At 41.2% G+C, this 12,289-nt stretch overlaps 1 protein-coding gene and 1 long non-coding RNA gene across 3 annotated transcripts in view; one reads left to right on the plus strand and one right to left on the minus strand.

Moving 5' to 3' along the window:
* The window catches only part of EIF4ENIF1 (eukaryotic translation initiation factor 4E nuclear import factor 1), a 30,996-nt gene extending 19,150 nt beyond the window's left edge, over window positions 1–11,846 (minus strand). For both annotated transcript variants that reach the window (XM_015562907.1, XM_006762090.2), the window contains exons 1-4: window positions 11,721–11,846; window positions 6,146–6,219; window positions 3,511–3,638; window positions 240–526 (exon numbers count right to left, since the gene is read on the minus strand). In XM_015562907.1, coding sequence (XP_015418393.1) covers window positions 240–526; window positions 3,511–3,638; window positions 6,146–6,219; window positions 11,721–11,816 — 585 coding nt within the window. In that variant the 5' untranslated portion in view covers window positions 11,817–11,846. The remainder of the gene's footprint in view (window positions 1–239; window positions 527–3,510; window positions 3,639–6,145; window positions 6,220–11,720) is intronic.
* Window positions 485–7,855, plus strand: LOC107182842. Its single transcript, XR_001513598.1, has 3 exons — window positions 485–551; window positions 6,898–6,941; window positions 7,038–7,855. It is a non-coding gene; the product is annotated as an uncharacterized LOC107182842 (long non-coding RNA).
* Window positions 11,847–12,289: the final 443 nt, after the last annotated feature.

Below are 12,289 nucleotides of genomic sequence, written 5' to 3' on the forward strand. Positions count from 1 at the left end.
ATTCTAGTTAAGGCGTTTCTACCTCAATCAAGGCCTTGGTGAATTACGTAATACTCAATAGTGCAACGAAGACTATGTTGTAGACTTGAAGCCCCTCTTCGCCCCCATCCAGCTCTCTCTATTCCTCCCTATCTGGCTTAAGAATGGGCCGTGTTCATCCAGGATCTCAAAGTAACCAGTACAAAGAGGTGAATACCGAGTCCCTAGTACACAGGTGCCAAGGAACCTAGAAGACAAACCCTGAAGCGCTTGTCCTTGTAGTCCCTCTCTCGGTCTCTGTCTCTCAAGTCCCGCAGGTCCTTATCGCTCAGCCGGTGGTCCTTCTCGAAGTTCCTGGCAGAGATTATCCTCCCGCTGCCAATTCTGCGTCCTCCAATCAGGCGAAGTCCATCACCATCTTTCTCCAATGGACTTCCTGAGCGCCGGGAGCTAACAGCGGCCGTGACGTGGCAACCCCCTCCGAAGCTTCGCCTCTGTGGGCTAAGAACAACATCTAAGTCATCTTCTTTCAGGCGCTCTCGTGGGTCTGGAAAGATGCCAGAAACAGAAAGGTAAGCAAGTCAGCAAGGGCATTTTCCTCCTCCATGGTATACCCATGACGTGGTGGTGGGGTTCCTGGAGAAGAGTCCCACTAAAACAGTTACCGAGTAACATGTACATTACATATTTACGTAAGACAGCCTTTGCTTTTTTATCTTTAATAGCAAGCAATGTTTTAATTATAAATGATTTTCCCAGATTAGTTTCCATAATCCATTTTGACTATGTCCTTATCTATGTAATTATTGGCAAATGTTTAGTCAACTTATGTTGTGTGTCAGCATTTGAAAAAATTACTTAAAAAGGTAGTGTCTCTTCAACAAATAGTATTGAACAGTTGGATATCCATACACAAACAAGTGAACTTGAATCCACACCTGGTCTCATATACAAAAATTAATTCAAAATGGATAATAGATCTAAATGTAAAACCTCATCAGCGGTTCTCAACCTGTGGGCTGCGAACAATGAAAATACATCCTGCATATCAGATATTTACATTACGATTCATAACAGTAGCAAAATTACAGTTATGAAGTAGCAACGAAAATAATTTTATGGTTGGGGGTCACCACAACATAAGGAACTGTATTAAAGGGTCATGGTATTAGGACGGTTGAGAACCACTAAAACTTCTGGAAGAAAGGACAGGAGAAAATCTTTGTGACATTGGGTTAAGCAAAGTTTTCTTAGGCATGACACCAAGAGCATAATCCCTTTAAAAAACGATAAAGGGGGCTTGATCAAAATTTAAAACCTCTACTCTTTGACAGATACAATAATTCTTTTCTTAAGTTCTCTTAAGGTAGTTGATAGGTTCCTTAACTTTAAGTGAAACAATGTATAACAAAACCAATTTTACCAGAAGCTAATTGATATAAACAGGAGTTAAATTCCCATGGCATTTCCTCAATGTTAAAATGAAACGACACTGAACAAATGATGTTCTTTGAGAACCTGGCATAGTACTCAAAGAATGGAAAAACAAGCCACAGACTGGAAGAAAACATTTCAAACCATATAGCTCATAAAAGGCCTGTACCCAGTACATATGAAAACTCTAAAAAAACTCCAAATGGCTTGAAGAGACACTTCACCAAAGATGACATATGGTTGGCAAATAAGCAATATGAAAAGATATTCAACATCATTAGCCACTAGGGAAGTGTCAATTCAACCATATATGATGCCACTACACATCCATTAGAATGGCTACACTCAAAAAGAATGACTGGCGCTCTCCCTCCTGAGAGCACGCCAGGCCTTTCCCTTCCCCCTCTTCTTCCGCCAGGTCCATCACCCTTGACTTTCTCCTGAGCTCCAAGGGCCCTTCTTCTTTCTGCCTCTCTAACTTGTTTCCTGACCTTATGCAGCCCAGCGGGCTCACTTCTACTCCCTCTGTAACTTTCTAAATAAACTTTCTCTTATAATTTGAAGAAAAAGAAAGAAAGACTGACCATTTCAAGTGCTGACAAGGATGTGGAGCAAACGGAAGTCTCATCCAGTGCTGTAAAATGGTAATAACCACTTTTAAAAACAGCCTGGCAGTTTCTCAAAATGTTAACCACATCTCCCATATGACCCAGCCATACTACTGGGGAATGGTACAGAAGAGACTCAGAGGAGTACTAGGAAACCTTTGGGGGTGATGGAAAAGCTTATTACTTTGATTGTGGTAATGTTTCACAGGTGTATACACATGTTAAAACATCAAATGGTATGCTTTATGTGCAGTCTATTATATGTCTACTAGAGGCCTGGTGCATGAATTCGTGCACAGGTGGGGCTGACTGGGGCCAGGCTGGCTGTGGGGAGGGGATGCCGGAGGTTGGCCGGCTGGCCCTTCCCCCCAACCCATCGGAGTGGAGGGGGCTGTTGGGGCTGCATTTTGCATCAAAGCAACCAGTCATTCCAGTGTTCCAGTCACTTGGCTTTTATATAAATAGATTATATCTCAATAAAGGTGTAAGAAAAGTAAACATGTTAACACACACTCAAAAATTCTTCCTAGAAAAACCAGAAAACTAAAGATAAGTCCAAGTGAGAAAAATCTTTTAATCCTCTCATCAAAATCAGCTCCTAAAACATTCTGGTGTGTACTTTTCCAGAACTTTTATGCAGTGTCTCAGTTTTTTCCAACACAAGGTATAATATGGGCAGCTTTATATTACTTGGTAAACACATCTCCAACACGTTTTTAACAGCTAACCAATGCAATACTCACACATACTCAACTCATTTCTACTATGGACATTTAGGTTGCTTCTAAGTTTTCATCATTTGAATAAAGTCTGTGGCACATCTTTAATGATTCTGTTAGAATAAATTCTTTGAGGGGCATTACTGCACTGACTGCACTAGTAGATTCTTTGTAGAAGGATCGTATAGCTCCAACTAAAGTCATCCCTATTTTCTTTGCTCAGTTCCAAATTTGTTCTATGATGGGTCTTCTCTTATCAAAAGGAGTTCCTCTTGCAACAAGTTTCTTGACTAGTTTTAATATTGCCAGGTCTCCATTTCACTTTTCAGTATCTTTTCTAGTTCAAAGGGGTAAAGGTATGGAAGATCAAACTTTATTCCAGTCTCAAACCTTATCTAAACCCTGTATTCATACCATACTCCATTATGAATTAAGAACTGCCAGAACTGATTTATACCTGAGTACTAGTCTCTCATATGAGACTAAGCATAACCAGATTTCCAGCATAGCTTTATGCTCCTACCACACCTAACGCAGTTATCTACGTCAATGAATGACATTAGTACTTTTCATTCAAAAGCACATAGCCTAATGTGTCTACTTGCCACTGCTGCTACACTGGAAGGCTATGATTTTACTCAACTGGAAATCAGCTTCCTGATAATGACGCTTTCCCTCCTTGCACAAAGCTCTCACAGCTAAGAATGAAGCCAGCAGCAAAGAGCACTGTCTCCAAACTGCTGCCCCCACTTCCGAGTGACTGTGCTCACCTACTATCCTGCGCACCAGGGAAGGCCGGTCTGCATCCAACTCTTTTTTCACACTTTCCACTGGGGAGCTCCTCCCGGAAGCTGGGTACAGAGAGGCGTGCCACTTCTCAGGGTCCCAGACACCGTCACTGTAAGTCAAAGGGCACCAACAGTTAGCATTTACACATGTCTCATTTACGAATTTCCTCAAGTAATATGTTGTGGAAATCCCTTTCCAATATAAAATGTCATGGTTACCATAAAAATGGTTAAAAACGGTTATCTATTTTAAGATGAAAACAAAAGCAACTATTAATTCAGTAATACTTTGTCATTGTTCACATAACACCTGAACTAGCTTGAAAACTAGTCATCTGTGCATAAATGAAACATTCAGATCACATACCTTGGGGTGCAGTAACTACGCCTGTTTTACACAAAAAATATGGCTCCATAAATATTACTACTCAGTTTACAGAAGATTAGTACAAGGAGGAAAAACCTCTTAATCCTCTCACTAGAAGTAGCTCCTAGAATGCTTGGTGGGTATTTTCCCAGAATTTCTATGCATAGTCTCAGTATTCCCCATAAGCTCTTACTAGTAAGAGCCTAAGACGTGTGGTTTGGGTTTTACTTTGTCCGCCCTCTGATGATGGGGTGACAGGTGGCACAGTGTGCACAGCAGCTTTGAAGCCCAATGGTCTGGGACTAATTCTAGCTCTGCCATCACCACCAGGGACACCTTAGACAAGTGACTGAGCTATGCCCTTCGATCTTCTGCAGAAAGGACTTCCCCAAGCCCAGATCAGACCAGCTGCACTACACACTAGCTCTGCTCTCTACACTTGTCCTTTACAGCCTGTACTGGTGGCATGATAACCTCTTAGGAGTATTTGTGCCCTTCTACAGACCAATGTTCCACGAAGGAAGTACTTGACAGCACCTGACACAGTGTTTGCTGCATGGCAGGCACCAATGGAACATTTCTTGAATACGTGAGTCAACCTCTCTGTCTCAAACTCCTCACCATAAAGGGGACATGACCTGTCTTTTAGTGTGGTTTTGAGGATTGCTTAAAGTTTAGGAACCCAACAAATTTTAATTGTCAGAGAAGAGAAACAGCAGAATGAGAACCTTTTTCCTCTTATTTCCATTAGCATTACTAGGCATAATTTTTCCACTTCGGAATAAAAGTGAATGTGTATGCCCACAATAACTTTATGTCAAGAAGAAACAGCTGTAATGAGAAGATTCAATTTGAGGCATAAAAAAAGCTTTATAGCTTTAATGAAAAACAACAACAGATTATCTGAGACTTATTAAAAAGTCCTAACTATGTGGAATAGCAATTATTCAAGTATCCCTTTCATCAGGGTAAAGCAGATGAGGCGTCCAGATTTAGCAACCTTCTAAACAGTCCATATACAAAAATAAAATGAATATGCACTATTCAACCAAGATGGATGCTTTGTATGTTAAAAATGTAGACCAGCCCTAGCCAGTTTGGCTCAGCGGATAGAGCGTGGCCTGTAGACTAAAGGGTCTCAGGTTCGATTTCGGCCAAGGGCACATGCCCAGGTTGCGGGCTCAATCCCCCCAGTGGGGGGAGTGCAGGAGGCAGCCAGTGATTCTCTCTCCTCATTGATGTTTCTCTCTCCCTTCCTCTCTGAAATCAATACAAAATATATATTAAAAATAAAATGTAGACCAGTATGAACCATCTACGTTGACATTGAAGAAGTGACCTTAAAAGTGCAATGTAGAAGTTACTGTAAGAGCTTTTCAGAACATTGTTAGCTACATATAGTCTTGTCAAACCAAAGCCTCTACCTCTTAGGAAAGTGCCAAGATTCTAAAGGGCTTATCTGTATATGTATATGTATGTATATGTATATGTATGTGTGTGTGTGTGTGTGTGTGTATATATATATATAAAATTGATTTTTTACAGAGAGGCAGGGAGAGGGATAGAGAATTAGAAACATCGATGAGAGAGAAACATCGATCAGCTGCCTCCTGCACACTCCCCACTGGGGATGTGCCCACAACTAAGGTACATGCCCTTGACCGGAATAGAACCTGGGACCCTTGAGTCCGCAGGCTGACGCTCTATCCACTGAGCCAAACCGGTCAGGGCTGAATGACTCTTGTTTGATGGAGTTGGGGGGGAGGGCACAGATGAAAAGGCTCAGAGTCCTCCTGATCAGCCTTCCTGGGGCAGACCTTTAAGAAGGGCCCTCAAAGCACAGTGCAAAAGCCACTAGAAGAGAGGAAATACCCTGATGAGGACTCCTGTGTTCAAGTCAAGTCTTAATTCTGCTTTCTGACCATGTGCCTTTGACCAAGTTTATTTCTAGTTTTAGTTTCATCAACAGTTAGTTAAAAGGGAACTGGTTTAGCCATCCTTAGAGTCCCTTGCAGCTCAAATCTTTGAATTAATGTTCAAAGCTAATTAATAATGAAAATAATGAAGACAATGTAATAAAATGCTAGTTATGTTCATAGTTTATCTGTAATATGTTGTGTTGAAGCTCAATGTCAAAACCCCTATCTCCCCACTCATAATTCTATCAAGAAGGTCCAAAACAATACAATTCTAAATGTACCAAGTTTGATGTAACAAGCTGACCAGAAGCAGCCCCCACTCCCACCATACCTGTCGTATTTTTCAGAGAGGCATGAAGGCCTTTGTTTGGAATGAGGGCGTTCTTTTATATCCAAGAGCTCCTCCTACAAAGAGAAATCAAATGTGATTTTGAATACTATTTCACACACTTTTGCTTATTTTTGTTTTCAGTAATTGAGTGTTTACCTTAAGCATTTTAAACAGTTCCTATTTATTTATACCTGACTTATTCCCAAAAGGACTGGAGTCAGTTTAAGGTTCTTACAAGAAGTTTAAGCAAAACTGGCAAATAACCTAACAGTGATCCGTTTCTTGCTAAGACACATTCTCTCACAAATCACTGTCCAATAATATATTCCACACACTGAATGCTCCTCACGGCATGGAAGCTTCAGGCTTACCTGAAACCTCCCGCTCTTAAATGCACCAGGTGCCAATTTATAAGGAGACAGATTTTTAAAATGGACTTCAAATTCAGAAACTTTTGTGTTTCAAATTACTATTAAGAAAGCAAAAAGACAACCCCCAAAATAGGGGGGGAAATTACAAATCATATATGGTAATCTCCCTTTACCCCCAGGTACACTTTCTGAGGTCTGGAATTAGATAGTAGTGAAGGTTGCATAGCTTTGTGAATTCACTAAAAACCACTGAGTGGTGTCCCTTAAAAGGGATGAATTTTATATTTTTGAATTATATCTCAATAAAAATATTTTTAAGTAAACACAAGTGAGAGATTCAGTTACCAGAGGATAATGTTTGTTTAATTTCTCTTCTTACAGATTTATTACTTAATCAATGACTGATAAGTGCCAAGTATTCTCAGGTATAAGAATCACTCAGGTTGGTAAAAATGTTTTAACTTCCCCTCCCATATTATTCCAGTTTTCTTTGTTGACTTTATATGCTTGGCAATTTCCAGGTGTGAACAAATACTCAAGTGACTGACTATACAAAGCCTATAGGAGCAAAAGATAGAGCAATGAGCCAGTTGCACACCGGCATTAACTATGCTAGCAGTGCCATTTGTGACAGGGTACACCTCAACTGGAATGTCAATAGAGGATGAAGAACCACTTTCTTCAATAACAGGCTGAGAAGTGGGAAAACAAAACCATTCTTGGACCGTAAAAACTCATGGGAATAACTTAAACATCAAGGTAAACTTATACTTATGGTTCTTGAGAGCAGAGCTTCTTAAACTAATTTCAGGGCCTCAAGGAATCATATACAAAATTGTGCATTTCAGCAGTGAGTGTTTATACCTTCAAGCGATTGCCAGTAAATCCTAAAGAAGTTAAGAAGTAGTACTTTAAACCAATGACGTTTCTCAAAATGTGACCCAAGATCCACCTGCGCATTTAGGGAAACATGAGAATGCTCCTCTTCGTGGGCTTAGAGACCTGGAATCTGTTAGCAAAGTCTCAACTGCATAAGACATAGGTATCCCAGCCTGAGAGGGTCCCCCACTTAAGTGGGGAGGAGTCAACACAAAGTCTGCTTTTCCGTAACCGTCCACTGAACATTTCCTGGGTGCCAGGCTAGTCTAGCACAGGCAGATGACTCTCTTTCCTGGCCTCACAGCTCTCCAGTTTCTCAAGAGGACTTGCTATCTCATCTAGAGCCCTTACCAACAATTATTCCTGGAAAGAAACCACTTTGGGATATTTTAAAAGAAAACCTTCAACTTTAGCTAAAGGAAAAATACTTGGAAAAGTGCCCACTATGGTTTTCTGCACAATTGAAACATTAAAACTGTATAATGGTTTTTCCTTTTTTTTTTTTTTTTTTTAGAACAAATGGACTTGCAAATCTGTTCTGCTCAGTTTTTGGTTCTTCTCTTACTGAACTGCTCACCTTACCACACTGCAATGACAAATAAACTAAGTGTAGCAAAATCATACAGGAGCTGACATAAGTTGAGTTAATAGGTCCCTGCATTTCAGGAGGCTGGATACTTCATTATCAGAGCGTGTGGTCTGCTGGGGAGAGACACACACACATTGACTGGTTGACTCCTGGGAGCACCCTGACTGAGGGTGGGGGACAGGGAGTGAACCCACAACCCAGCTATCGAACCCATGACCAGGAATCGAACCCATGACTCTTGGGTGTACAGTCTGATGCTCTAAGCCACACCAGCCAGGGCTCCTTTCTTCCTTACTATTTATTTTAGAGAGAGGAGGGATAGGAGAAGCAAAGAGAGTGAGGCAGACAGACAGACAGATATCAATTTGCTGTTTCACCCACCTATGCATTCATTGGTTGATTCTTGTGTGTCCTGACCAGGGATTGAATCTGCAACCTTGGTGTATCAGGACAATAGTGTAATCAACTGATCTACCCAGCCAGGGCTATCATGACTTTCATACCATAATTCTGCTTTCTCCAATATAAACAGGCACCCCTATTTTGACATTAGCTTAAGAAGTGTGCACTAAGTGTGCCACTGAAATGCCACCTGTTAAAGATTACTATTCAATTCAGTTTAGGAGAGAAACCTATAGCCATACTCTGAGTAGCTAGACTTTAGTATTCCTTGAACAACCCCGACGTTATCAAATGAGACCTTTGAACAAGAAAAACCAACCATCTGACTACTGATTCTAACTTAGGGTTTAAATCACTGTTACTGTTTTCTTCTCAGAAGCTTGCTGACTTCAAGTCTAGCAACTGATTTTCTCCAAGAAGGCTAGGAGGTTACTCAAACCAGTCCACTTCGGTTGTTTACTTTCTTAATGATTTTAAAGCAAAGACATAAACATGGCCGCACTACTGTGACCAACTGCCCACCAGCCACAAATGAGGGGGCTTCTTTTAAAGATCCCTTACAGACACTGATGGCTAAAATGGTGCCAATTCTCAACAAATCAAGGCAATGAAGGTCACACATGAAATTAAGCTCAGGTAATCCAATGCCTACTTTTTAGATTTCCCATGCACGCTGAACACTGGTCAGGATCAAGATGAATGTTCTGTGTCCTCTGTTTTTATTTCCTGTCTCCTGGCAGGAGGCAGCATTTAATGAGTCAGTGGGAAGACAAAGAGCAAAGGAGGACTAGCACTAAAGATGTACACTCTATGGTCTAAGATCAGTCTGTTCACTTGAAGAAAAAACACATGGATCTGAATAACGGGACAGTCCAAAGCATTTCTATTTTGTATTTCAAGCAGAAGATGATATCACTAATAGAACAGCCAGTGCTGCACCTCAAGAACTGGTAAATGAGGGCCTCTGATGAAGGTACGAGAAAGCTCAATGGCTCCCAAAGTTTCTTCACTAATACACATCACTATCTCCTCTGTTTCCTAAACCAATGGTTCTCAAACTAGAATCAGAGCCAGAATTCCCTGAAAGACTTGTTAAATGCTGATGACTAGGCCTTATCCCTAGACTTTGATTCAATACCTTTGGGATGGGACTTGAGACTTTATATTTCTAACAAGTTACCAGATGATGTTAAATGCTAGTTCAAAGACCACACTGTCTAAACCAGTGGTCGCCAACCTTTCGGACCTCACAGACCACCCGTTGGTGACCACTGGTCTAAAACACTTTTAATCCATGACTTTGAGGTGAGACCCACTCTATAACCTCCAAAAGTCTCTCAACATAATCCAATCAATTTATAAATGCGCATTTAAATACTACGGAAACACAGCTTTTGATCTCAGTAATCTGACCTGGCAAAATGGATCTCCATCGGTTTATAAATTAAGGGCTCAAACCCCTCAGGACAACAGGTGCATTTGAAAAATCCACTTATAACCATCCCCATTAATCATCACTGAGACTTAAGGGTAGGTCTGAAAGTACCCAGTGTGAGTCTAAATTGAGTTCCTGAGATGTTCACGGAAGCACAATGGACACCAACTGAACCAGGAGGAGTAACAATGCATTTGAGTTGCCTGACAACATCAACACCATGTATTGGGTTGTTCAAGGAATACTAAAGCCTAACTACTCAAAGTATGGAGGGTGTGCAGGAGGCAGCTGATTGATTTTTCTCTCTCATTGATGTTTCTAACTCTCTATCCCTCTCCCTTCCTCTCTGTAAAAAATCAATAAAATATATATTAAATAAAATGCTTTTCTTAACCATTTTAGGTACAGAGTTTTGAGGTTGGACTATAAAAAATGGACTATAATGAGCTTTTTATTCTTTACTGTAGACATACATACGCTCTATCCCAAGAGAAACCAATAATAACTTTCTAAAAATGACTTAACCATCAAGATGGATAAACATTAAGATGAAATACACATGCCAGCCTTGGGTCAGCCTGTGGAAGTGTCAGTACTCTACCAGTAGACTACCAGTAGACTACCAGTCAGAACTTCATTCAAAAAAGTTCTGGCAGAGTTGAAATCACAGAAGCTTATAAAAGTTTCCCTTCATTTAATAAGCTTTTCTCCATTCACAATTCACCTGTCAACATTTTAGGTAATGAATTTAAGTTGTGAACACTACTCAACAAGCACCCTCAGGTTTGAGGAGAACTACATTGGGGAAGACCAAACCTGGATGAAGTAAAATGCTTTCTATCAACTCTCACTGTTACGCCAACACACTGCAGTAAGACAGCAATTAACCAAGAACTCTTTTGCACTTGAACACATTTTTCTCCCTCTAAAGGGTTTTTTTTTTAAATGCTAGAAATGAATATTACTTGACAGCACTAGATACTTTATCAAGTAGGTAAGAGTAGTGACAAAAGTACACAAACAAGGCCTCACTTTAAAATATTAACCAATCGGTATCCTAGCAAGCCAGGGACAATACCACCTCCAAGACCTGACTGGGTCCATAGTAAGAAAGTATAGATATGGACCCAGCTAGGACATAATCCTTTCTGTCAACAGTCCCAAGCACATTTTATATACTCCAGCCCACTACATCGCAGGGAGCCAGAAGTGAATTCACAGCTCACTCAATCCTGTCAGCCTCTTCAGAAACATTCAGTAACTGACAAGATCCTGTGGGAAACAATAGCTTCAATAAAAATACCATACCCCCTCACACCCCAGGCAAAAGCAGATCTCTAGATGAGCAGTTTAAAATCACGAGTTTTCGGCTAGGGGAAATATAATTGAAGCCTTACTTCTGTGAGTCCGTATTCAATTCGTGACAGGAACTAAAAAACAATTGAAAATCTGGTGATTCTAGCCAAGCACCTAGAATGCACCCAAGAGCATTCCTTTGGGGTGTTCGCCTCTTAAGAAAACATCAAAACACAGGACACTGCTTTTGTGAGGCATCTCAGAGATGCAGTTCTTACTCTATAGCATGTAAGTCAACAACATACCAGCTCTTACAGAATGTGTGTGCCAACGTATACTGGTCCACAAATTCATGTGGGATCCGAGCCAATATTCCTCTCACCTGAAAGCTACCGAGAAGCAAATTCTACTTTGAACTCTGGGTATTCACTCTTTGAGAAAAAAAGTTCAAAGCCATGCGTTAGAAACTCTAGTTAACATTTAGTCCATAGAGCGAATGGAATCTCACTACCACTTTCGATAATACCAATGAAATACCTACACAATGTTACCAACCTCCCCGCCTTCACGAAGAAACACTATTTCATTAGTAACAAAGCCTACTTTTGTATAGCGATGGGGGGCTTTGGGGGCCAGTTGCTTCTTCAAGTCAAGGAAAGCATCTCCATTTTCTATGTCACCCGCACTTCTCCTATCCATGGCTCCTCCCGGGTCTACGATTCTTTGCACCTGGAAGATAAAGGAGCACAAAACTGTCTCTGAGAACAGCACATTTGCAGAAGTCTGGACTGTTTCAGAAACCGAAACTTTTCCCTCTTAAAATGACTACCATTAAGACACAAACCTTCACCCAACAACTGTGCTCTAAACCAGAGCCCCGTCGGAAATGGCACCCCTGGTACCAGGTTATCTCTTCTAGTAAATGAACATCAAAAAGGGCGAGGAGAACAGCAGGGGAAGGTGCCCAGGTCAGGGGACAGCCTTTCAGCTGCTTTACTACAAAAAGGAACCAAGATCAGCGGCTGCCACCCATGGAGACCGGTCGCGGCGCCGCGGGGAAGTTTCCCGGACTGGGGGCAGGTAGGGCAGTGGTTGGGGCCGGAGAGACGGGAAGTCAGGCTGTCGTCAAGTGCCTGTCACTTGCCAATGGACGGCGCCAGCTGCCCCTCGTT

The sequence above is a fragment of the Myotis davidii genome, unplaced genomic scaffold (assembly GCF_000327345.1).
Source record: "Myotis davidii unplaced genomic scaffold, ASM32734v1 scaffold478, whole genome shotgun sequence".
Lineage (NCBI taxonomy): Eukaryota > Metazoa > Chordata > Mammalia > Chiroptera > Vespertilionidae > Myotis > Myotis davidii.